The following is a 27,387-nucleotide window of genomic DNA, read 5'->3' as shown; positions in this document are numbered from 1 at the left end:
TCTCTTTGAATTGAGCAGGCCAGCAATTGAACCAATGAAACATCGTTCTCTCTTTCTCTCGGCTCTCTGTAGCGATTGGGAAAGTGGAAATGGCGGGAAAGAGAAGAACCTCAAACGGTCTATGCAAATTGCAAAGAGTTTTACGGATGAAAAATATATATTTTTTAAAAAATATATAAAATGCATATGTATTAGTTTTAAGTATTTTCTTGAGAAAAAATTTCACAATCTTAGATACTTAAATATTTTATTTATTTATTTATTATTTTATGTCACGTCGGGTAGAGACAAGCATGCCAAAACAAGCATAGCTTAACTGGAATACAATATATATGAGCTACCGATCAAGAGAGCCGTGATTCAAATTCTCCCACTCCTATTGTATTAAAAAAAAATGTTAGAGACGAGCATTTAACAAATATATATACACACACATACATACTTACTTACATACATCCATACATATATATCCTCGTGCTTCGCCAAAAGAACTTAGATTACGTATCAGTAAAGTAACGTTGTGATTCTTGCTCAAAAAACAGATTGAAGGCATTTGAGTTATTGGCTCATCCAACCCAGTAGCATTCATGAGTCGCTTATTCAACTATCTCTCGAAGACTACAATAGACCAACATAAAAGGGCCAATATAACTAGACATTTTAGAAATTAATGAACTAAAATAGACATGTTAAAAGTCCAAAGACTAAAATAGATATTTAATGATATCGGAGAGAGTGGCTATTATGAGCCAACTAGTCCTAATACAAGAATGAAACATTATTACCATTTCAAATATCGATGGTTTAATACTTCATGATTCTAGAGATAAGATATCATTCTAGAATCCAACAAATTCTTTCAATGGGGTTCCAACAATTTTCCCATAATTATGTTCCCTAAACGCCCTATATTCTTTAGTTGAAAATGGCTTATAAAGCCTTGTATTTCCTTCTCCAACAACCTCACTTGGGGCATATATTTCCCTATCATCATCCCCAAATGTCCAAAAGAAAGCCAAAGAAAATCTCTTCACATTTTGCTTCAAAACAACACTATGTTCGGCTGATCTCAACCCCTCACTACTTCAAGCTTGCATAAAATCCCCAATATTTACCAAAAGAGCATCCTCCAGAGGTTTTACATCTATCCACTCATCTCCTTGTTTCGATTTCATTTGAAGCCCCCCGATTTCGTCTTGGAATAGAATCGTCACACAGTCGATGTCGGTATGCTTTCCACATGCTTCGATTTCTTCGCTAGAGTTTCGAGGAGTGTATCTATTTATCCTTATATACTGAACTCAGGTTCATAGAATTTGTTCTCAAAATTATCTCCCATGATCTTTAGTAATAGCTTTCCTTGATAGTTCTATCATTATAATCCCATTATTCATCATGTAGATTGCTGCAAATAAAGATATTAGTTTATTAGGAAATAAGAAAATAGAACAATTCAAACGTTTTAGTAAGTTCTTATACTTTCATTTAGTTGTATCGTATAATAAATTTACAAACTAACTTACGAATTTGTATTTAATAATCTTTCATTTATTTTAGAACTTACAAAGTTAGAATGTAATTGGCCAAATTAATTTTAAATTCTTTTTACTAGATAACTTTGATTTAACTTTTTTGTAGAGGTTAACTTTGTTGATTGTTCAATGACTTGTGAATGAAGTGCATATTTATAAATATTTAATTTGTAAAATATTTTTTTGTATTTAATCACTAGTTAGATTTTAGATTATTTTTAATTTGTCATCTTAATTATTTTAATATAGTTATATAGTTAAACTTAAAATAAACCAAACAAATTTAGAAGAATATTTTTTTTAAAAAAAAATTGAAATAGAGATTTTGACTAAAATTATAATTTTATTTAATCTATTGTTTTAATAATTTGATATTTTAATATTACTAGATTTTGAAATACAATTTTTTTAGACTTTTATCAATATAACTAATTGGAAAATGTTCATTTTTTTTACTATAATATGCTAACTTAAAATTGAAATAAACTAGTATTTTAATATTAAATTCATTAATTGAAAAATTATATATTTTTTTTTATCAAATTATATTTGAGGAACAAAAAATCTTTGAGTTTTAGTTCTTATTTGGTCGCTAAGTTATTTTAAACATTTTAAACCTTTACGTTTAGACAATGATACTAAGTTTTCGAGCTAGTTAACTTGACCAACAAAAAAAAATCAAAATGTTATTAAATTAAATTAAGGCTTTCTATACACCTATAACCTAAATAAATATATTTCTACACATATAGCCTAAATAAATATAATTATACATGTTTGGAATGATTTAGGAAAAAGTATATTTTAAAAATTCATTTTTATTTAAACACCTTTGAAAAAAACTCATTAAAATAAAAAAACACACATGTATTGTAATGTTTTTATATACAAATTTATCTAATTTGTTACATATTAAGAGTGTTTTTACTGATGTTTTTCGGTTGGAGTTGGCCGGTGGCAGTCGGAAGTGGGCCGACAACGATCGCCGAGGTGGCGACCGGAGTTGACCGGTAGCAGTCGTCGAAGGGAGACAACCGAAGTTGGTAGTGGTCATTGAATGTAGTGTCCGACATATTTCCTAGATTAAATTAGAAAAAAAAATGGTAGGTAACCCACGAGTCAAACCCATGAGAAAAATGTAGGAAGCCAATGCTTCCTGAATCCATGTCTCAGATAAGGATTGAGCTTAAGGTGCCTAACTCATCCGATCCCAATCCAAAACAAACAACCCCTAGAAGTTTTATAATCAAATTCTAATTATAAACCATCAACTAAATTATTTCGGGTAAATTTACAATTTAACCTTAATTCTTTACCTAAAAACAATATGTAAAAGCAAAACCACTAATTCTTATCTTAAAAATGAACATAATTTATGATTTGAAATCGTTCCAAATAGAGTTAAGGACCATAAAGTTGACCTACCTGAGTTGAGTGACGCGGTGACCGAAGACTTGTTCCGTAAACCCTAAATCGAAGGCAGAAGCAGAGAAATTTGGTCCCAAAAACTTGAAGCTCTCAATGTAAGGCGACAATATAAATCTTGGAGTATACCAAGAAACTCCTACTTTCAGTTTCCCCTCTTTCCTCTCTTCCGTCAACAGTTCATCGGTGACGGCTCTCAATTTCAGGTAAAGCTCCTTCGAAACGCCATGGTTTCTGATGTAGAAATGCCCCCATTCATTGCACGCCTTGTACAGACACGATCGACTCGATTCGCTCAGATCATCGCAACAATCCATGTCCATTACTGGTAATTCCTCATACATCTCAATTGATTCTTCAGACATTTCTGCAAACCCTAGAATTTGGGGATGTTTGTATGCGATATGTGTATTAAATCGATTCTGATTTTGAAGATATATAATGCTGATCTGAAACTGTACGACATTTGATTGATGGTTGGGTTTTCTTTTTATCTTTTTAACTTCAACAATTGCGGCCGTGAAGCTCGACCACTAATGGTGGGTTAAAACTTTAAAAATACTTTGTATTTAGAAGCAAACTAACAATTTAGTCCAGGTACATTAGGCCCATGCGATTTTTTGTTTTTTTTTAAAAAAATTAAGTTTATAAACATATTTTTAAAAAATTAAGTTTATGGATATCATTTCCACTTCCAAATTTCTTCATTTGTTATCTACTTTTAAAAAGTTGTTTTTGTTTTTATAATTTAGCTAAAAATTCAACCATGTTACTTGAGAAAACATAAATCATAATAAGAAATGTATGATGAAATAATCTTAATTTTAAAAAACAAAAAAACAAATGTTTACTAAACGGGGTCTAAATTTGTTGTTTTGTTATCTACTTTTTATCTATATTTTCAAAAACTAAGCTAAATTTTGAAAATTAAAAAAAAAAAGTATGTTTTTGTTTCTAAAATTTGGTTAAGAATTCAATTATTGTACTTTGAAAGACGAAAATCATTCTAAGAAAATTAGATGAAATATACTTAATTTTTATAAACAAAAAACGGAAACAAAATGGTCATGAGACGGGCTTTAATGATTTATAACAATTTACTTTTTGAACTTTAATAAATAACAATGGTTTAAATATTACTCTTTGGTCTCTATACTTTTGATTTTGTTTATTTTGATCATTGTACTTTCTAAATGTTTGTTTTGGTGTTTATACTTTTAACTTTGGTTTATTTTGGTATTTAATCCCTTAAAAATGAGAGCGAATGAACCAAAATGTTATTTTTTCAATGTAAATCAAAATGAACAAAAGTTAATTACATGAAACAACCAAAGTAGTATTTAAATCAGTAATAACTTTGACTCTATAATTTACATTTTGTGATGATTTAATGAAATTTATTACAGATCAATAAATTGTTCAATAATAAGTTTTTATATATATATAAATTATGAAAATTAAGTCTTTTATGTTGTGAAATTTGACACTTAATTTTGAAAAAAGAAAAATCACACAACAGAGACTAAATTATTATAAATTTCAAAGTATAAAAACTAAATTATTACTTCTATAATTCTATACAAGTTTAGAACCAAAAGTAAAGTTAGTATAGAAAATATATCCTTATAATCTAAAGTTCAAAAACTAAATTGTTAATTTTATATAAGTTTAGAATCAAAAGTGGCTTTAACCAACTTTAGGACTTGTTTGGATTGAATAAAGAAATTTTTTTTTAATCATATTTATTTAAACTCTTTTGATAAAAATTCTTTAAAATACACTCTCAAAAGTTATTTTGGGTAGTTGCCGAATAGTTCAATTCTTTTCAAAATAACTTATTTCCAAAATTAGGAATTTGAAAAATTAAATCAAATACACCTTTAATTTGTAAAGATATTATATTTAGTTAACTTACCCATTTAATTTCTAAACATTGATTTGTAATGATTTGATGTCTTACATGATAACCATTTTTTCTTAAGAATTAAATCTACAAACACTAATTTATTTTGTTTGGATGAGTTTTCAAAAATTGATATGAATTTGACACTTAATAGGCTCACATTCCCGGTGTAGTATGATTTTTTCAAGTCTAGTATACTTTTTAGAGTCTTATGATCGAGTCACAAAAAATGAAGATGCACTAGTTAGTATAAGTAGTAAATAATAATTCTTTTAGCAAAAATGAGCATATCTTTAGCAATCCTTTAAAATTTGTTAGGTTAAATATTTCTAAATAAAGATTAGGTAACCTCCAATGAAAAGATTACTTAGTTGAATTGTACACGGTACTAACTTAGATATCAAAGTCAGTTAGGCTCGACACCACAACTGTACAATGATTTTTTATGCAGGTTGACTTGAAAAATGAAATAAGACTAGGAGAAGGGAGAGTCAATCCCTCGACAATCTTGCAGCGACGAGAAATGCATGTGAAATCCAAGCACCAACACAATTATTAGTATAACCCCATAGTTGATATTTGTCTGTCTTTCTTTCTTTTTTCCACCCAAACTAACTAAAACAACACACCTTACTCTCGTGAGTGACTAAAAAAATCAAAGGCCCCGTCACCAAATTTCAACATTCAAAGTAACTACATTACTTTTCCAAATGTTATGAATAAAATATAATAGTAACTTTCATTGACTAATATATTGATGTTGATATTTGAAAATACAAGTCAATAGAGGCAGCTAAAAGCTTATCATCAACATCTTCTTATATTTATTAATTCTATATATATAGTTTCTTTTTTTTTTCTTCCTTTGAAAAATTCTAACAATGGCAGGTGGTGGATTTGTGGAGGGCAGAGGTGGTCATGAGGATTATAAGGGCAAGGTGACCTTATTTGTGGTGCTCTCTTGTATGGTGGCTGCCATGGGAGGCCTTATTTTTGGCTATGATATTGGAATTTCAGGTCTCTCCTTTCATTTTTTTTCCTTTTCCTTTTTTTTATTTATTATTTATTTATTTTAAGTAGGATAGATTGTTTGGGAGTGATTTTCAAATGATTAAAATCATATCTATCATGTTCAAAATCATTCTAAAACACACTTTTAATCACTCAAAATTAATTTGATATTTAATTTTACACTTTTAAATACATTTTTCATATTATCAAAATTAGTTTTGAACAATTAAAACATATTTAAGAGTAATTTTGAAAATGATAAAAGTGATTTTAGTCATTTCATAATCACTTCCAAACATGCTCTTAATCGTTAATATATGTCAATTGAATTATGCTCGTTTTAGCATCTTATCATAAGAAGTTCTTTGTGTAGTAGTTTTGAATAATATAAGTTTGGATAATTGTTCTTAAAAGTTAAGTGCTTATTTCGTAAAAAAATCCAAATTCTATTTTATGTTTTTAGATTTATTATGTTTAGCAAATATATGTTTGGCAGATAATCCAGATTTTGTTTCTGAAAACCGTTTTTGGATTCCATGATCTAAATAGGCAAAATTTGAATATATTTTCACTGTATCTAGATTTTTAATTTTAAATTTTAAAATGCATAATTATACTAAATACAAATAAAGCAGGTAAAAATACAATATGTCATCTAATAAACTCAATTCATTTTTAAAAAATATAATATGTATTGTGTAATGTATTATAAATTAGAGAAATTTTCAAAAATAGAAAAATAAGAGAAACTATTTATACAAAATAAAAAATTTTAATTTTCTTTGATAAAGACCGATAGAGGCTAATAGAAGTTTATCACTAAGTCTATTCTATCAGTGTTATAAACTAATAGAAATCTATTATTGATACTATGTGATAGATGTTGATAGATATTGATAGAAGTCTATCGATGTCTAATTTTTTTTTTTGCTATTTCTGTAAATAGTTTAACATTTTTTCTATATGTGAAAATTTTCCTATAAATTATATAATATTATAAAATAATAAATACACAATTTTTTTTAAAACATAAATCATATTCATAAATAAATTTATAATTTGTTTTTTGTCAACTAAAAATCAGTGGGTAACTACAACTAGTTTTATAATTTATAAATATACAATATCAAATATATTTTAAATAATTGTTTAAATTAAAATAAAAAATTTGAATCTGCTATAAAATATATATCTAAAAACATGAAATAAAACTCTATTTTCATTGAATCTATTGTTTTCAAATTCTAAGTTTTAAATTTCTTTTCAACTTAGGTATACGAAATTTTAAATTTTAAAATTTCGTAAAAGATTGTGCTAATAGAATCTCACAAGATGGGTTTAAAAGCTATCATGCATGACAAACAACTATGTATGCATTATGGCTAATAATAAATTATCTATGTGGATATTTTTCTCTTCTGCTGAGTTTAACAATATGTACGTAGGAATAGAATATCGAATCTCTGATATTTTGACGTATATCTCTTACTTTAACTAATTAAGTTAAGATCAAGTTGATTACACACATATTTGATTCCTAAGGTTTCAAAATATACGTTTGTAATTCTTGAATATTTTATAATAAGTTCAAAAAGTCATTGAATAACATTTTGTACCTTATTTTAAATGTTGACATGTTATTTTAAATTAAAAATAATAATTAAAGAAGAAGATGGATCACAGAGTGGGAGGGACAAGAGAGAAAAGAAAAATACATTTTTAAAGTTAAAATGTGATGTAAACATTTAAAAAAATAAAAAAAAAGAAGTTACACAGACGTTTAAACCCATTTTTTAAAACCGGAAAACTTATATTTTAAAACTTGAGGTAGCAAACACATTAATTATTGAAAATTCATTAACTGAAAATGTAAATTCAAGTTCCAACACGAGCATAACATAGTTTGTACTATCGATGGTTAGAGATTCGATTCTCCATCCCACACTTTAATTATAATACCTTTTCAAAAAAAAAAAAAATGTAAATTCAAGTACTCAAAAAAAAAAAAAAAAACATTGTTACGAACATGAATATAATTCAAATGACCAAAATATGACTACAATTTGAGATTAGAGGTTTAACTCTCTCGTCACCATGGTATTAAATTTTCCTTGACATCTCTACATTTTCACATTCTATGAGTTTGATATTATCATGAGGGGTGAATCGATATTTCTATTATATTGTAAAAAATCCATGAAACATAAAAAACAATCAACAAAATGTCAGCAATGTGAATATTATAAATAATAAATATTTTAATTGATTTAAAAAATATAAAATGTTTATTTATTAAATTAAATCATTCATTTATTTTTTTTGTTAATCCATATTTTTATCATCATTCCATAAAATTGAGATCTAGAGAGCGTGATTGCCATTTTAAATCTTACCCACCACACATATAATAATAATAATAATAATAATAATAATAATAATAGTTGTGGGTACATTCATTGTTTTAACTATATTATTTCCTCATTAACTGGATTTACCATTTCCCACAATTTTCATAATTTTCCTGGCATCACGTGTTTCATACTCTTTTACTCATGTCACATGTTTCATATTTGTCACATCCACGAACAATTGGTATCATATAATATTCTTATAATAAGTGGGGTTACAAAATTTGTCCAAGTAATCCACTATTTGATCAAGATATTTACGGAGGATGATATGAAAGTAGAATTTAGGCCACGTTTATACCGAGTGGATGGTAATTCATCCATAATAATGTAAAAAATGACCTTTAGATTATTTTTTTTATTCATATGTAATGAATTGTGGGACCTGTCTCGAAATTTATAATCAAATCTTTCGATCTAATTGAAGAATGGAGAGTGATGGGACCGTAGTTGAAAATAATGGAGGAATCAGTACCTTTACCATTATTGTTAATATGAAAATTATGAATTTGTCCCATTTATCTTATATTTATTGTTACTTTAGAATCAAGTAGTAATGGTAACAAAGCATTCATAATTTTAGATAAATGTAATTTAAAACAATCTAATTATTTATTTCAATTGATCAATAAAAATTTGTTCGGATTATACTAATTTTGATTAGAGTGAGTAAAGAAAAACAACATTGTAGGAATGAAAAAAAAAAAAAAACACAAATTATTTCCGAGTTTCACACAAAATTTGTCTGTGATGAACAAACCTATTTCATGAAGGTGGAGTGACATCAATGGAGCCATTTCTGAAGAAGTTTTTCCCGGAAGTAAACAGAAAGATGAAAGAAGATACAGAAATAAGCAACTACTGCAAATTCGACAGCCAACTCTTGACTTCCTTCACATCTTCCCTTTACATCGCCGGCCTTCTTTTCACCTTCTTTGCTTCCTCCGTCACCAGAGCCTTCGGAAGAAAGCCCTCCATTCTCGCCGGCGGCGCCGCCTTTCTCGCCGGTGCTGCCTTGGGCGGGGCGGCCGCCAACGTCTACATGCTTCTTCTCGGCCGTATATTCCTCGGAATCGGCGTTGGTTTTACTAATCAGGTTTCTTTTATATCTCTGGTTGCTACTTCTCAAGTGGTTTGTTTGAGAATAACAATTGGAACTATGATGATTTTTTTTTCACTAGGCGATTCCACTGTATCTTTCGGAAATGTCACCACATAAATGCAGGGGAGCAATCAACAATGGCTTCCAACTCTGCGTTGGAATTGGCGTTCTTTCGGCTAATCTCATCAATTACGGAACCGAGAAGCTCAAGAACAGCTCGGGTTGGCGAATTTCCTTGGCTTTGGCTGGGGTTCCCGCCTCGCTTTTGACCTTTGGTTCCATTTTCTTACCCGAGACACCCAATAGCCTGATTCAACGCTGTGATGAACATCTAAAGGCTAAGAAGATGCTGCAGCGGATCCGTGGAATAGATGATGTTGACGCGGAATTTGAAGATCTTGTGAAAGCAAATGCAATATCGAAGACAATGAAGAAACCGTTTGTGAAAATTACTCGACGGAAGTATAGGCCTCAACTTGTGATGGCAATAGTGATTCAGTTTTTCCAACAATTAACTGGTATCAATGTCGTTTCATTCTATGCACCGATTCTTTTTAGAACCGTTGGTTTAAATGAGAATGCTTCACTGTTGTCGTCTGTCGTGACTGGGGTTGTGGGTACTATAGCGACGTTCATTTCAATGCTTTTAGTTGACAAGTTTGGCCGAAGAGTTTTGTTCACTATTGGGGGAGTTCAAATGTTTATCTCGCAGATTGTAATTGGAAGTGTAATGGCTGCTAAACTAGGTGATCATGGTGGGCTGAGCAAAGGGTATGCGTATTTGGTTCTTGTTTTGATATGCATATATGTTGCTGGTTTTGCGTGGTCTTGGGGTCCTCTTGGTTGGTTGGTTCCAAGTGAGATTTTTCAGTTGGAGATTAGATCTGCTGGACAGAGTATTACTGTGGCTGCCAATTTTCTTTTTACTTTTGCCATAGCTCAGAGTTTTCTATCTATGCTTTGTCACTTGGAAAGTGGCACTTTCTTCTTCTTTGGTGGGTGGGTTTTGATTATGACTGTCTTTGTGTTGCTTTTCCTACCGGAGACTAAGAATATTCCCATTGAGCAGATGGATAGAATTTGGATAGAGCATTGGTTTTGGAAGAGAATTGTAGTGGAACCGGGTCGAGAGATGACCTTCAACAACGAGGCACAGTGATGTACTAAATTAGAAAAAGAAAAGAAACATATAGAATAAGATAATTCGGTTTGTTAGGTATATCAGCATCTATATTAAAGCATTTTTTCACTTATGATAGATGAACTAATTACATAGTACCTGGCTGCTGAAGCATGATGTTAAATTCTGGTGATTGAGTTAGTTTTCCTTTCGGTGTGGAAAAGCAAAACATTCTGCTAGACGTACCGGTGGAACAAAGTTGTATGGCCTCATAATATCTCCCTAGTTTTGACTTGATTCATCATGTGAGCAATAGAACTGCAGAAACTCCCAACATTCATAAACTTGACATGGAACGAGCTAGACAATAACTAGATGCCTCAGCTCCTCCTGCCTTTGGGCTTCTCCGGTCTTCATATTGTTTGGTTATGACATTGGAGTTCCGGGTTTTGTTTTCTTGCTAAACAGCCTCATAGGAGCATGAATAGATGATGTCATCAGAAAGATAACAAACAATGTGGATAAAGATTGGATACTTTCTGGAATCTCTTTACAGTTAGAAAATCCTACAACGTTGCTACATCTATTGCTGGTGAAAGGTTTTAATCTGTACAGTCGGATATTGCTTGGAGATGGGGTTGGTTTTACAAACCAGGTATAAACTAAAACTAACTTGATCATCTCTATCTCCACTTCTATATTTTCTTTGATACGTTTTTCTTTTTCAGTCTGTCTTTTCCGTTAAGGTACATATGCTAGTGCTATAGGAATGATGTTTTATTTCTTGTCTGTAGCTTTCTTCAATATTAATGGTGGTTCAGTGTGATTCTGCTCATCTTTTTGTGAATCCCAGATTTGAGTTTTCAATGTCTAATTAAAATTTTGAGATAAACAAGAATATCAAACCATGGAAATTGGAAGGTAATAATGCCTGAAAGCATGAGGTCTGTCAACAGCAAACTACTGATAGTCAATATGTATAGTGAACAACAAGGCTAGCATACGATTGGTATCGCTTTTTGTCTGTGCTTTCTAGACAACTCGCAATCCTCATTACCCCAAAGCATCATGTGCCTACCAGCTTTTGCTTGGTTCTAATTCATTTGGAGATGGATGATGTATGAGTCATGCCAAGAAAAATTCTTGCTTTTAACACAAAGGAACTTAGAGGTAGCCATGGTGTCTATTTATTGTTATTGAACGATTAGATATACTGTACAATTCAAAGCTCACAGAAAGCTACTCATTAGAATTATGTATGAAATTCACTAAATTTCACTAATTAGTAATGTGATACGTATCCAGTCATGTAAATGCTTATATTTTCTATTTATCTAACTGCTTCCATATCATATTCGTTAATCAATTAACAATTACTAGCTTCCTGTAGTACTAATTTGCAAAACTCCTTGTGTGTGAGTGAAATTATAGAATAAGGAGATACTTATTTCTATGCTAAATCAGAGATAGACAACCAAAATAATGATCATTTGAAAAACAAAGGAAATTATCTTTTTCTACTACATATACTGCAAGAGATCATTTTTCTACGGAATTTTCCCACTATAGTTCGTCAGAAAACACAAAAAGGATTAAAAAAAAAAAATGGTGCAAGATGCAATCTTTTACCGAAATCTCATTCTTTTTCAATCTCATCACTGCCTTTTGCGTCCTGCTCAATTTGTAATGTTATGCCATGTGATAAAGACGACCAAACATGAGTCCCAACCCATCAACTTCCTATATTCAACCATAATTTTCTTTTGAATATTCTTTCACAATGAGTCGATGATTCTTCCACTCATTTATCGTACGAAAGTTAGCTATCAAAATAAATGCTGATCTAGATTAGTTTAGGAAGACATCTTTAGATTTGAATTCTTGACTCTTTCTTTTCCTATATGGCACTGACGCTTTTTATCACATTAAGAAACACTCTAATGAAATTGAACTCTCCACCATTACGAGTAGGATTTTAAAGCCTTGCCTATATATAAAGCTTCCTCTAGAACTTGGGCTTTGTACCTGATCAACAGCCATGGCGGTGGGTCTAGTTATAGCAAGTGAAGGTGTTTGTTACATAAACTATAAAGGACTAGTTTGCTGGGGTCTGTGCTGTGATGTGAGATATTTGGGAGAGAGGAGCAATGAAGTGTTCAGAGGTATGGATAAAAGCTCTAGTTTAGATTTGGTGCTCAGTGAGGTTTCTGGTTTCATGTTTTGCTTTGGACTTAGGTGTCGAAGTTTTTTTGTAATTATTCTCTAGGTAACATCTTACTTAGTTGGAAACCCTTTCTTTGGGGGTGTTTTTATGAGCTGTTTTTGTTTTGTTTTATTTTGTTTTTAGAACAAATAGGCTTGTTTTTGTGTATGCCCTTGTATTCTTCGATTTTTTCTTAATGAAAATGATCAATTCTATATATGTGTAAAGGACTAGTTATATCAAAATAAATACTGCGTCGCCTGTTATTTCACTCCTTGATCAATTAAGGGGGGAAAATAATCTTATCTTTTACCATTTTGGTACATTATTTTGTTAATTCCAAGTTACTATGAACTTTGTTTTAGGGTAATTTTGCTTTTTGGAAGCAGGTGAAGGTGACGAATACAATGGCAGAATGACCCATTTTGTCGTTCTATCTTGCACGATGGCTACCATGGGGGGGTGTTATCTTCGGCTATGACATCGGAAATTCAGGTATTGTCGACCAAAATTATGGAACATGGCGTCTTATGATTATATTGCAAATATAATTTCTCTTATTCCTTCAAGAAAGTTATGACGATTATGCAGAAAACTTCAGCTCTCTGTAATCAGAATATACAAGTAATATGAAGCCATTGATTTTAGTTTGATGCTTCATTAGCTTTCTTCAACAATTCAATATTGTTCCGGCGGTGTAAATTTGATGGAGCCATTCTTGAATAAATTCTTTCTAGAGGTAGACGATTAGATTATTGTCTGCAATAGATACCATGATTAGTCTCGGAACATGGTGGATGCAAAGCTTCATCTCGAAAACATGAACAACCATATCCTGATGGACTAAGAACTCCTTATCGCTAGCACTTTCTCTGAAAACATTTTAAAAAACAAAGAGTACAAAAATACTCCACAAGAAATTTTCGCAAGAAATTCATAATACATTCTCTTCAAAACAAAAACATGCCGCAAACAAGCAAAACATTTGCTTTCTCTTTATCCAATGTTGGACAAAAGTTAAACTCCCACTAGGATAGTCTTTCAATCACACTTTTTTTGTTTCAAAGTAGGAAAGATGCATGGCTGAAGTAGTCCAACATATATGGTTATCTGTCTTACACCAGTCATTCATTTAGTTAGAGATGTCTATTAACAATCAACACACAAATCTTCATTCCAAAGAATGTCAAACCACAAAAATGTATCTTCTCACAGAAAAAACCTTCAATCAGATCATATACCATAAATTCCAAATTTGACTACAACAAAATAGCATACAATCCCCAAAATACAGAAATTGACATATCCGAATAGCTTCAATCAAATCATTCAAAAATATTTAAAACAAAACATGAAGTTTCAAATAACAATTTCAGGGAAAAAAAAATCATCAAATCAAACCATTCAAAATTTTCAATAATTTTCAGAAGTAACAAAACTAAAATAAAAACACTTCCAATTTGATAAGTCCAGGAACATGATGGATGTAAAGCTTCATCTTGAACACGAACATCTGCATCAACAGACTTTCCATCCAATATTTTTGCCGAAGCTGAAACCAAAGAAAATACAACAAAAAAAACCTATGGAAGATGGAGCAAGTGAACATATATGATATTGGATGGAAGATCAGAGGAAAAATCTGTTGCACAGTCATCAGAAATCAAATTTTACAGTACTCAAAAGAAGAAAAAAAGTCAAAATTTACGTGTTAAACTTAAACAATAAGGATAATTGAAAATACGGAACGTAACCTTCCATTTTGTTAATACCAATGTTTTTGAATGCTATTGGTAGAATATTAATTAGAAATAAATGCTTTGGTGGAATGTTGGTGTTGTATTGAATACACATTGAATGGTTGAAGGAAGAAGATGGAAGACTTTGGTCTGAAGGATTTTTAAAATTGAGGGTAATTTTGGAATTTCACATGGACAAAAGGTTAGTGGCAGAAAATTTTTTAGGAGAGGTCATTGGTAGAAAAGTTTTTGGTCTTTGGGTCATTTTGTGAAATTTTCCAATAAACTATAGGTTATATATTATATGAGATATAATATATAGTTTACTTATATTAATTGGTTAATATTATTAAAATTGTTTTTGAATTTTGAATTTAAAAATAATAACTCCTTAGGGAATTATTTTGATTGAGTGGGGAGTTATTTCCCTTATCTCTCATAAATGTGGCAAAGGGGTTGGAGGAAATGAGAACCTGAAATCATTTTTCTTGGACAGAAGAGTTCTCTCCATCCTAGATCTCCTTCTCCTCTACAAGTTTCTCTCAAGGAAAATAAAATCTCCCTCCCTTATTCCAAAATTAAACACAGAAGCCCACACCCTTTATGTGATTTTCACATTGAGAATAACGAGGAAGACGTTGTGATGGTGTCCTCATTGTTTTTGTTGTGTTCGTGGATTTGTCGAGTTTGAGAGAAGCAGTGGAGATTTTCTCATGTTCGTGTTGTCGGAGAGGAATCGTGAAGAAGTGTTACTTCAAGGGTTAGTATCATTATCCCTTTCCTCTCTGTGTAGATTCCAGTAGAAGCATGCTTAGGACTCTATTATGTTTATCCTGTTGTTTCCGTCACTTTGTGTTTTAAAGTTATGTAAAAACAAAATTAGAGGCACAAATGCATTCAAATGCTTTCGCTTCGGGAATTCCATCCCTTTAGGAGTATGACCAGTGTCCAGATTTGAATTTATAGAAAATCATTGCTTGGAATTTGAATTGGATAGGTTGCCTAAGAGGAATAGATCTATTGGAAACAAAGATCTCGAGAGGATTGGCTTTGATAAGGAGATCATAATTGTAAGCCCTTGTTCTTTTTCCTATGGTAGTTTAGGATCAACTTAAAAATTAAGTCTAGAATTTAGATAATAAATCATTTGGATTACATGACCTATGTATGTTTTGTTGCTAAGTGTTGAAGTTGGTAGTTATACAAGTGCAAGTTCCTTTTTATTTATTTAGTAATTTAGCAACAACTTTGTTGAGTGTTGGAGTAATTGATTATGAGCAGATAATTGGCTAAGTGTTAGGAAAAGAAGGAAAAAAAATTTACAAGTGAAAGAAAGGGGACCTGAAAGAGTGTGAGTTTGTGGAGGAGAATAAATCGTTTTGTTGAAAAATAATTTTGGATTAATTATCTAAAACTAAAAATTAATTAACTTTATAAAGTTGTTTAGGGACGAAGAAGATAAAGAAAAAGGAGAAAAATCCTCATAAATAAGCAAGCAAGAAGCTAGTTGGCTGAATATGATTGGAGGAAGAAAAGATAGATTTTGGTTGGGCATGAAGGGTATTTTTGGAAGGTTGATTCTTCCAATTTACCCGTGCAAATTTCGTGATTTTTGAACCAAATGAAAGCTGAGTGAGTGTACAAAACACCTAAGGCTGCCAGAGTGATTGGAGATTAGAAAAGTTGAGAACACTTGAAGAAAACCGAAGTTGTTCGGAAATCAGGTAAGAAGGATTTCTCAAGGGACTTTGGGGAGGATTTAGGTGCCTAAAATTCTTGGAAAGCTAGTTGGAAGGTCCCTATTGAGTTCCATAAAAGTTATTTGAAGTTTATTTGAATATAAATTGTCACGCCCCCTCCCGAGCTTATATCTTAAACCCAGAAAGAGACGCGAAGGCATTAGACATTACCTTTTTGTAACATCTACTGTCAGACTTGTTTTCCCGTTATAACTCATAGTTAAGCTATCTCATTACAAAATATTTTATACAAGACATTACTGTTAAACAAATACTAAATTACACTCTTACAAAGTTTTCACAAAATCCTATTACATCTGCAATCATTCTGTTGACTGGTTCTAAGCATATCCCATTGTCCTCTTCCTGATACCTGGGGTGGGGGGAATTAAAAAAAAAACATTTGGAAACGTGAGCTGGAAGGCACAGTAAGTGGTAAGTTTGAATTAAAAATAATATTTACTTTTGAAAATATTTTTGGGAAAACAATATCACAACATATGCAATCATAGAATGTATGCTCTCAGTTTGGTAACTGAGACGAAGTTGGCATGATCATATGTTTCTCCAAATATAAAATCATCCATAACTCGGTTTGAGGAAACAATTTCCAGTACCCCAAACAACCCGCCGAATGTGCACATGTCGACAAATCTCGCTAGACATACTCGGGTACGCTGACAATACCAGCTAGATACCTTGACCATCCCAGTCATACGTCCACAAGGTATGCTAACAATAACCCTAGTACAATTTTCAGTTTCCAATTAAACCAAGCATCCAAACAATAAAAAATCAAAACAATCATCTAGATAATGAATGGTAAACCAATAATTATAATCCAAGAAAACATATTTTCAGATCATGCCAAGTTTTCAAAACTATATATATATATATATATATATATATATATATTATTGCTTATGTATAAATACATTCAAACAATCAAAATAAACCACTCACAGTCAACTAGCTTTCCCTTCGAATTTCTCATTCCTTGGATTCTTGATAGTCTTGAAATTTAATTAATAATCTCCTAATTGTTCTCCAAACAACTGTAATCCAATTTATTTGAAAATTGATCTTCAATCATAATCAATTGCGCTTAAATTTCCCCAAACCCCTAATTTGATCTATTGTAGGGTTTACCTTTTAATTTGGTCCTTTAAGTACTTTAAAATTAACCGAAGATCCCAAAATCAATATCCAATAAGAACTAATTCCACTTCAAATTTCTTTGAGCCTTAGTCTTGACCATTTTAGGGTTTTCCTCAATTTTTACCTTAATTTCACTTAATTTTGTGTTTACTCACAATTAAGTCCCTTTAATTATTTAAATTATTTTAATTCCCCCAAATTAACCCAATTTAAGCCTAAAATATCTTAATGATACCAATTAGGACTTAAAACAAACTTGAATAGATTTAATTTTTTCCAAATCCTAATACCATCCAATTTTAGGATTTCACCTTATACCTTAGTTTTAAGTTACCTTGGAATTAACTTAAGATCCCAAATTAATTCAATTTCAACGTACCATCTTATTGAAATTCATGGAAACTTAAATTAAGCTTAGGAATATCTTAATTAAACTTAATTTTGTTCAATAACCCTAATTTTGGGTTTACTTAACAAATTAATCCCTTAATTAACTTCAAAATTAACTTAGGATTCTAATTTCTTCTAATTCCATATTCGAGGCATCATATTAATACTAATTGGACCACTGATCATGCAAAATAGCACCTTGAATTTTCCAGCTTTTAGTGACGGACAATAGATGTCAGATAGAAGTCAAACCTATAAAAGTCAACTCTTTCTTCAACATATAGCCCAAAGTTTTCCAGATTTCGACCAACTTTTCTGGTGAGCCTCCAGCGATCGATTTCTCTCATTCCAGCCATACCACTCTAATTAACTAATACAAACCTCTTACCCATCATCTAAAATATCTTACCTCAAAGTTTGAAGGTCCGTTTTGCCCCAGAACGTCCGGAATCGATCAAACTTCCCACGGGTACCTATTTTCTAGCGAGAAGTTTCAAAATTTAATTTCTTCAATTCCAGCTTATAATAATCAAATTAAAGACCATAGAACTTTCGAAGAACCTTATAAGCATCTTACCTTTGAATTTGGAGCCTCGATTCACCCTTTAAGTCACGAATTAATCCAAAAAACCGAACAACACCCCTAATTTTTTGTTAACTCCGACTAGCTGCGATTTTCTTCTTTTTCTTGCTTGCCCGACAACAATTCCTCAATGAAACTCTCCCAATTTCTTTCCTAACAACTCCTCAAATGTTTAACTTACTTTCCTCTCAAAGAATTGCTCTAAATGAGCTTGTTTCAACTAATTTTCTATCTTCCCCTTTTATATGACTAGAATCTCAAATCCCACAATTCCACCTTCAATTTCCAGCTGACAACTCCTATTTCCGATTAGCCACGACTCCTAGCTGATACATCTCCCACCTTTTGTCCCTCAAATCACAAATTTGCAACTCAATTCCTTGAATTTCTCAAGCTTCATCAAAATCCCCTTTTCCTTCTCATCCTTCTTGGTTTTCCCCCTTTCTCCCTAATTCTTTTACAATTTTTGGTTCAAATGGAACTAGTAGTTACTGAATTTTCCAAAATTTCACTCAAAACCATCAATTTTTCAAAATTTATAAATGTTGACTTTTGATCTTTGCCTGTTGACCATTGACTTTTTATTTGACTTTGACCCGAGCATCTCTAATTCATCCATGAGTGTCCTTTATGAGCTTCACTAAGTTTGTTACCTTTAAATTATCTCGAGTCATCTCGGTGAATCCATTGTTGGTCTATTTTTCCTCCGATTCACCCATTATCTAGATGTTCTAGTCTTAATTTCAAGCTTTCGAGCTCAATATCAACTCATAATTCCCCTTAATAATTTCTCTGAAGGAGTAACTGAAGAGGGAACTTCACAGAAATAGTGTTTTTAAGCTTTGAAAAATTGGGTTGAAGCAGCCAAAACGCTGGCCGAGGACAGCAGCTTAGCCACCCCCACGCACGCCCATCCTGTTGTTCAGTGTCACTCAGGTCGCGTGCGCGTCAACGGCGCATTAGTTGCCCAGTGTCACAATTGCTCTTTCGGAAGCTTCCCTTAGCGATTGTGCGGCACTTGTTCCCGCTCACGAACAAGTCAGCCAACTCGAATACGGACTGCCGGTGACACACCAAGTGCCTCTCGCAACCTCCACCCCCGTTTTAGGGAAAACGGTTTTAGAAAACGGGTTTGGAGAAAAGGTTTTCGGAAGAAGTTTTTTGTGAGTGTGAATAAAGAAAGAAAGATTGTAGTAGACTAGAAAGCAATAAGCAACAACAACAGCTTTATAGAGTACTACTCCGGGTATGAGGAAGTGATGGTTAGTCTTATCCCCATATAGTGCATTCTGAACAAAAAGCCAACTGGCGCCCTTGCATATGCAAAAGGGCGAGTGGTCACTTACAATGAAAATGTAAAGAAAGCAAGCTAACTAAGCTAATACAATACAAGATATGAAAGTATGCTAGAAGGGGGTTGGATTGGGCATGCGGCCATGGGCAACAGGCCCTGGACAAGCATGACCGTGACATTCTCCCCCACTTAATTGGTTGACGTCCCCGTCAACTGACCTTGTTCAAAACCTGCGATGGCTGGAGCTGCATTCTTCAAATCTTCGGCCCGCTCCCAACTGATCTCTTCGTCGGGGAGATCCTTCCATTTCACTAAGAACTCTGTCAGTTCTCGTCTGGGTCTTCCAATACGGCGCGTACGTTTATCCAGGATTTGTGCAACTTCTTTCTCAGCAGAACTCTTCATCGTGACCGGTGGGCGCCTTAGCATGTTTCACTGTTCATCCTCGGGATCGGGATGATAAGGCTTCAGGATACTCACATGGATGACAGGATGAATCTTCATCCATGAGGGTAATTGAACCCTATATGAGGTTCTCCCGACCTTCTCAATTACCTCCACTGGACCTTCATATTTCCTTACTAGCCGTTGGTCTCTCTGGCCTCGGAAACGAAACTGTTCCGGTCGTAGCTTGATCAGGACCTTGTCCCCAGCTTGAAACTCGAGGGCCCTCCGCTTCTTATCAGCCCACTTCTTCATCCTTCTCGATGCTCTTTCTAGGTAGGCGCGAGCTATCTCAGAGGTTTTGCTCCACTCTTTAGTGAAGTTATGTGCCTGAGGACTTTTGCCTGCATAAGGGTGGTCTACCAAGTGTGGCATGAGTGGCTGTCTACCGCACACCACTTCGAAGGGCGTTTTTCCGGTCGTGGAACTCTGCTGGCTATTGAAGCTGAACTGAGCCACATCTAACAACTGGACCCAGTCCTTCTGCCTAGCGTCGATAAAGTGACGCAGATATTCCTCGAGCATACTGTTGAAGAGTTCCGTCTAGCTGTCAGTTTGGGGATGATAGCTAGAGGAGATATTCAGTGTTGACCCCAATGTTTTGAACAGTTCTGTCTAGAATGTCCCAGTGAATCTTTCGTCTCGATCGCTAACAATGCTCGCGGGGACGCCCCATAATTTCACGATGTGTTTGAAGAACAGATGAGCAGTCATCACGGCTGTGCACATTTTCGGCGTTGGGACGAAAGTGGCATATTTTGAGAACCGGTCGATGATAACAAGGATCGATTCGAACTCTCCCACCTTGGGCAAATGGGTGATGAAGTCGAGAGACACGCTCTCCCATGGTCTAGAGGGCACAGGTAGGGGTTCCAGCAGACCCACGAATTTCGCCCTTTCGACCTTATCTTGTTGGCAGACAAGGCAAGTCTTGGTAAATTGCATGACATCGTCTCGAAGGCTTGGCTAATAGTAGCCTTGTTTCAGAAGGGCATAAGTCCTCTGCCAACCATTATGTCCTGCCCACGGTGTGTCGTGACACTCCTTCATTAGCGACCTTCGTAACTCCCCGGATCTGGGGATGTAGAGGCGATTGCCTTTGGTGTATAGTAGATCATCTTCCACCCAGAACTGGCGTGTCTTCCTCTCTCTGGCCAACTGTAGGATGGCCTGCGCCGCTGTGTCATTTGTCAAGTGAGTTTTGACAGTTTCTCGTATTGTTGCACTCAACGTACTTGCTTATAGGCGGGTGAACATGCACAGGGCCGCATGTTTGCTCTTTCGGCTAAGAGCATCAGCCACTTGGTTACTTTTCCTCGGTCTATGTTCGAATTGGAAGTCGAACTCCGCTAGACACTCCTGCCACCGTGCCTGTTTCGACGACAACTTCGGTTGGTTGAAGTAGTGACAAATGGAGTTGTTGTCGGTCTTGACCACGAACTTGGCCCCCAAGAGATATTGTCTCCAGGCCCTCAAGCAGTGAACTACTGCTAACATCTCTTTCTCGGAGGCGGCATACCTCCGTTCGGCATCATTTAGTTTCCTACTCTCATACGCGATGGGGTGTCCGTCTTGGAGGAGGACACCGCCCAACGCGAAGTCAGAAGCATCAGTCTCTACTTCAAATGGCTTGGTCACGTCGGCAATTCCGAGGATCAGCCCTTCAATCATCACTTTCTTTAAGCCCTCAAAGGCGGCTTGACATTCAGGAGTCCAGCTCCACTGGCTATCCTTCTTTAACAGTTCGGTTAATAGCCCTGTTCTTCTCGAGAATCCTTCTACGAACTGCCTATAGTAGTTGGCTAGTCCAAGGAAGGATTGTAGTTCGGTCATGGATGATGGTACCCTCCAATCTCTAATCGCGGCCACCTTGCCCTCTTCCATACCAATCCGACCACACTCAATCACGTGGCCGAGGAAATTTATGCGCTCTTGGGCAAAGGAGCACTTCTCTCTCTTTACGTACAATTGATTTTTCCTCAGCTTTTCGAAGACGAGTTGGAGGTGATGTCGATGGTCCTCCAGCGAGACACTATAGACCACAATGTCATCAAGATATACTACGACGAATTTGCCGAGGTATTCGTGAAACACTTGGTTCATTAAGGTACAGAAAGTTGCTGGAGCATTGGTGAGGCCAAAGGGCATCACGAGGAATTCGAAGGCCCCATATCTCGTGACACAGGTCGTCTTAGGTTCGTCTCCTTCAGCAATTCGGACCTAATAATATCCAGACCGTAGGTCTAGCTTCGAGAAATACTTAGCACCGTGAAGCTGATCAAATAAGTCAGTAATGATAGGAAGGGGATATTTGTTGCAGACTGTGAGCTTATTCAAAGCCCGATAGTCGATGCACAACCGGAGGCTCCCATCCTTCTTCTTCTGGAACAGTACTGGGGCTCCATAAGGGGCCCTCGCCGATCTGATAAATCCTGCATCTAACAACTCGTCTAACTGTTTTCGGAGTTCGGCCAATTCTGGCGGGGCCATCCGATATGCATTCTTGGCAGGCGGCTTTGCCCCTGGTAACAACTCAATCTCATGGTCAATCTCCCTTCGTGGGGGTAAGGACTTGGGCAAGCTTTTCGGCATGACATCCCGATACTCTTCCAAGACAAATAGAACGTCTTGGGGGATCTCCTCTTTAGTGGACTCAATTGATTCTATCAGGATGGCCAAGAACGTGGGTTCGTCGTGGGCCAGGCCTCTCTTCAATTGGAGGGCTGAGATTATTCTCACCCCATTTGGCTGCTTGATACTGGCTTGGACCACGGTGGGTGTAGATCCGGTAATGACTAAACATTTGGCGAGGGGCATTGGTACGACTTTATGTTCAAGTAGAAATTCCATCCCCAATACCACATCGAAATCATCCATCTTGACAATCACGAAGTCAACGAAGCCCTTCCAGTCTCCTAACATCACCGGAGTTCTCTTCGCTATCCTCGTAATCGGTAGGGCTGCGGAATTCACAGCTTTCATCTTCCCTGCATCTCTTTCCCAAGTCAAGTTCAGGCGGCGAGCTTCCGTTTCAGCCATGAAGTTATGGGTAGCCCCAGAGTCAACCATAGTGTTTTTGGCCGATCTTTGGTTGACCCAAGCGTCCACATACATGAGTCCTCTCTCTAGTGGCTTCGTCGCCTTTCCCATTTTCTTCTGGAGCGCAGATAAGAATTTCAATGCCCCCATCCTGGGATTCTCAATTTCTGCAGCTGGCTCGGTTACCGTCTCCTCCAGTTTAGTCTTGTCTTTGGAGGTAGAGGCTAACGTGGCTTGAAAAGCATTGAACGCGGTTCGATTTGGACATTTGCCTGCCCTATGTGGCCCTCTACATATGAAACAAGACAGGGGGCGATTGTAATTGTTATGCTGTTGCGGCGGCCCCCGCCAGTTGTTTCCTGATCTCGGTTGGGATGATTTACGGTCCCCCCCTGTGTTCTTGTCTCCTCCCCCAGGTCTGGGAGGACTAGAACGGTTGTTTTTGTTTCCCCCATTTGAGGAAGTTGACTGCTTCCTCACATCTTGTGAGTCAGTGCTAAGATCGTATAGCCGTTCAGCTACCGCATAGGCAGAGGGGAGATCCTGTACTTTCTGTTCATATAGTTTTAATTTCGCCCACGGTTTCAGCCCTTCAACAAAGCAAAAGACCTTGTCTTTTTCAGACATATCTCGTATGTCCAACATAAGTCCTGCAAACTGTTTTACGTAGTCCCTGATGTTACCTGTTTGCTTCAGCTCTCGGATTTTTCGCCGAGCCAAGATCTCGACATTTTCAGGGAAGAACTGTGAGCGAAGTTCTTATTTCAATCTATCCTAAGTATCAATAGTGCATCATCCTTCCTGTATGTCTGTAAACCGTGATCTCCACCACAGTTTTGCATCTTCAGCTAGATGCATCGTTGCTAGTGTGACTTTCGACTCTTCAGTCACTGTGTTCGTTGCCTTGAAGTATTGCTTAAGGTCGAAGATAAAATTTTCCAGGGCTTTCGCTTCTCGCACCCCACAGAAGGGTTTCGGTTCTAGGATTTTTATTCTACTTACTGCCATTACTCCCCCAGATGGGGCTTGGTTCCCTACCGCTCGGATGGTGAGATTCACCCTAGCACTCACATCCGCTATCTCGGCTCTGACGACGTCAAGGGCCGACCGAAAGTCTTCAGACAAATCGGTTACCATCTGAAGTATTGCTTTTTGGGAGCTGTCCAGCTCTTTGACACGCTCCTCTATGTGGGCAACACAGCCCGATGAGCTATCGCCTCGTTCAAAGCTACCGGACCGTGCTGTTTTGGTCTCGAAGGTCTCTACCCTCATCATCAATTCTCTGACGGGTAATCCGTCTAAGCGGCCTACTACCGCATCAATTCCATCGGCTTTCTCAGCAACTTCTTGTAGCCAAGTCTCTAGGAAACGGACATTATCCGGGACCTCTCTCAGGTAGAGCATTTGCTCTTCCATCTCTACCAATCTATCTACTTGGGACTTGTTCAGGTTCTTCGTCGCCGACATGATCACTGACCTTCCCTCTGTAAGCCAACCTGGCTCTGATACCAACTGTCACAATCGCTCTTTCGGAAGCTTCCCTTAGCGATTGTGCGACACTTGTTCCCACTCACGAACAAGTCAGCCAACTCGAATACGGACTGCCGGTGGCACACCGAGTGCCTCTCGCAACCTCCACCCCCGTTTTAGGGAAAACGGTTTTAGAAAACGGGTTTGGAGAAAAGGTTTTCGGAAGAAGTTTTTTGTGAGTGTGAATAAAGAAAGAAAGATTGTAGTAGACTAGAAAGCAATAAGCAACAACAACAGCTTTATAGAGTACTACTCCGGGTATGAGGAAGTGATGGTTAGTCTTATCCCCATATAGTGCATTCTGAACAAAAAGCCAACTGGCGCCCTTGCATATGCAAAAGGGCGAGTGGTCACTTACAATGAAAATGTAAAGAAAGCAAGCTAACTAAGCTAATACAATACAAGATATGAAAGTATGCTAGAAGGGGGTTGGATTGGGCATGCGGCCATGGGCAACAGGCCCTGGACAAGCATGACCGTGACACCCAACGTGCACATCTCACGCCCACCAGCCCCAGCTGGCGCGCATGCGTCCTGCTATGTCCATCGCCTCCTATATGCCCTAACAGCCTTACCCACACCTATTTTTCCTGCCCATTGGCCTTACAACAACCATTTTCGGTGTTGATGAGCATTTTTGAAACACAATAAAGATTTTTTTTTGATATTTTGATCCTAAAATTAATAATTTTAGATTTTAATGTAATTTTTGGGCTATTTTGGATATTTAAAGAAAAATGTGCTTAAGGTGGAAAATGTGAAGGTGTAGGGCTTAAATTGAGTTCAAGTGGTCTTATGGAATAATTAAGGGTCGTTTAGCGTTACTTTAACCTTTCATGAGTGTCTAGTAATCCTGGGACCTCGTTTTAGGTCAAATTGAGATTGGGTCATGCCTGTGATTGTGAGTGATTTTATTTTAAATATTTGATATGAAAAGTGTATAAGTATAGTAGTATGCTATGACTTGTGAAATGTGTTGGCACGATTTATTTTACTTGGCTATTATTTCAAATAATGCATTGAATCATGATTTCTGAGTTATCATTGGTTTTCTATGAATTGGATTTATGAAAATTTGGTTTGGAATCTGAATTGATTTTACCTTGACTTGAATGATTTGTGAAAGTGGTTTCAAACTACTTATTCTTGTACCCAAGAGATGATTATCTTCTCATGCTATTTGAATATGTTTTTGTAGCACTGCTCAGACGATCGGGGGGCTACCGGAGTTAGATGTGGTCAGAGTATACCTAGAAGTTCAGAGGAACCTGTGCTTGTAGTGTCATGGATCAGAGGGCTACCGGGGTCAGATGTGGCCAGAGTATACCGGAAAGTCCAATGGAACCTGAGGCTGCGATGTGTATATTTAGTCTTGAGGCAGCTCTGCATACACGTATGACCTTGTTATTTGGTTTATCACCGCGGGGGACATTTGATGTGTGGTATATCTAGGACAACCATATATCCTTGTCTAGAGTAACTCTCCGTTATAAACGAGTATTTGGGTATAGAGTTGGTGTGATTTTCTGATAACTCATGAATGCTTTATAATGTGTTTTATATGAGTTATGATCATGGGAATATTTTATTAGCACGTGTTTAACATATTACTAAATCTTTTATACTTTGCCAATAATTACTAAATGATTTGAAATCTCCATTGATGTTTTAGCAAGAGGAAACTTACCATTCACTGGGCTTTAGCTCATGCTTTCAATGTTTTATGTTTTCCTCCTCACCAGTAGCGATCAAGTTTCAGGAACAAACTTCGTTGTCCATTGCCACACGATGAGAGTCTCCTGCTACATTGTAGGTTTACATATTTTAAAGTCTTGTTGTGAATAGACTGCATACTAGAAACTACATGTAAATGAGTTTAGGGAACATAGGACATAAAATAGTGGTTTGGTTGTGCAGTTGTAAAAGTGTTTCTAATGTACATAAACTCTGTTGATGGTCTGTATGTATATATATTTGCTATTGAATAATGTGCTTGAATATAGATTTAGTAAAATAGGAGATGGAGAAAGTTATGAAATGTGTTTATGAATGTCATAAAATTGATTATGTCGAACGGAAATTGAATATGTTAAGTGTGTTGGGGTTTGTGCCGTAAAGTCTCATATCCAGTAGTTTGTAAATAACTTTATACGAATGCGGAGGGAAACCTTATCTTGGTAACGCTACAGATGCGGCCCGCTTTGTGGAATGGTCACAAGTGTTGTGACTTGTCACAGATGCTATGATCCTGATCATTTGTGTATGGGACATGTGAGCGGGGGCGTCTTAATACAAATAGTTTGTATAAGACCAGACCACGAAGTGTTAATGTCTCGTTATATAACACCGTTCATAACTGAGACTTCACTTCACTAGGATGATCATAGGTAACATGACCTCAATCTTCAGTGAGTTGGGAACTCCTGCCATTGAGGGCGGTTCTTTGATTTGCATGGGTGCGAGTGGCCAGAACGCCGACTCAAACCTACCATTTTGTGGATTCGTCTGATTTGGGAGCTGGGAACTCAGCTACACAAGATAGAATTCACTCATTCCCCAAAGTAGGGTGATAACTTGTAGAAATACAAGTTATTTATACCATTTTTATTTAGATTATGCGGCAAAAAGAAGGAAAAATTGCGTCGATAGTATAAAAATTGGCTTAGAAATACGAAAATTGTAAAGTGTCGTGAGCATACCCGCTAACCCCATTGCGATGACAAAATGGAATGTCCAAGTCCTTGTTTTGTAGGAAATAGGTCACCGG

The 27,387-nt window shown here is 35.6% G+C and overlaps 2 protein-coding genes and 1 pseudogene across 6 annotated transcripts; 1 reads left to right on the top strand and 2 right to left on the bottom strand.

The window, feature by feature from the left end:
- Positions 1 to 687: 687 nt before the first annotated feature.
- Positions 688 to 1,354, bottom strand: LOC150038615 (gibberellin 20-oxidase-like protein pseudogene; annotated as a pseudogene).
- LOC120069185 (gibberellin 20-oxidase-like protein) lies at positions 688 to 5,772 on the bottom strand. Its single transcript, XM_039020870.2, has 2 exons — positions 2,958 to 5,772; positions 688 to 1,405 (listed from the first exon to the last, which is right to left on the bottom strand). Exons 1-2 carry the CDS (start codon positions 3,320 to 3,322, stop codon positions 1,387 to 1,389), a joined length of 384 nt encoding a protein of 127 aa, XP_038876798.1. The 5' UTR covers positions 3,323 to 5,772; the 3' UTR covers positions 688 to 1,386.
- LOC120069183 (hexose carrier protein HEX6-like) lies at positions 3,148 to 26,211 on the top strand. 5 transcript variants are annotated; one of them, XM_039020861.2, is made up of 7 exons: positions 3,148 to 3,285; positions 5,749 to 5,877; positions 9,053 to 9,375; positions 9,461 to 11,156; positions 13,094 to 13,199; positions 14,940 to 15,203; positions 25,829 to 26,211. In XM_039020861.2, exons 1-4 carry the CDS (start codon positions 3,273 to 3,275, stop codon positions 10,538 to 10,540), a joined length of 1,545 nt encoding a protein of 514 aa, XP_038876789.1. In that variant the 5' UTR covers positions 3,148 to 3,272; the 3' UTR covers positions 10,541 to 11,156; positions 13,094 to 13,199; positions 14,940 to 15,203; positions 25,829 to 26,211. The 5 variants fall into 5 exon arrangements, with proteins under 5 accessions (XP_038876789.1, XP_038876794.1, XP_038876790.1 ...); XM_039020866.2 differs by lacking the exon at positions 14,940 to 15,203; XM_039020862.2 differs by lacking the exon at positions 14,940 to 15,203 and having other exon boundaries at positions 25,819 to 26,211.
- The last annotated feature ends 1,176 nt before the right edge of the window (positions 26,212 to 27,387 follow it).

Source organism: Benincasa hispida, chromosome 1 (genome assembly GCF_027475165.1).
Source record: "Benincasa hispida cultivar pf3 chromosome 1, pf3_genome.v1.1, whole genome shotgun sequence".
Taxonomy (NCBI): domain Eukaryota; kingdom Viridiplantae; phylum Streptophyta; class Magnoliopsida; order Cucurbitales; family Cucurbitaceae; genus Benincasa; species Benincasa hispida.
Note: the sequence above shows the minus strand (reverse complement) of the source record. Positions and strands in the feature narration are given on the sequence as shown.

Bases quoted from the DNA above. Each gene is read 5' to 3' on its own strand.
- LOC120069183 (XM_039020866.2), top strand. The intron at 5,878-9,052 runs GTCTCTCCTTTC...TATTTCATGAAG, and splicing joins CTATGATATTGGAATTTCAG to GTGGAGTGACATCAATGGAG. The intron at 9,376-9,460 runs GTTTCTTTTATA...TTTTTTCACTAG, and splicing joins GCGTTGGTTTTACTAATCAG to GCGATTCCACTGTATCTTTC.
- LOC120069185 (XM_039020870.2), bottom strand. From the start codon at position 3,322: ATGTCTGAAGAATCAATTGAGATGTATGAGGAATTACCAGTAATGGAC.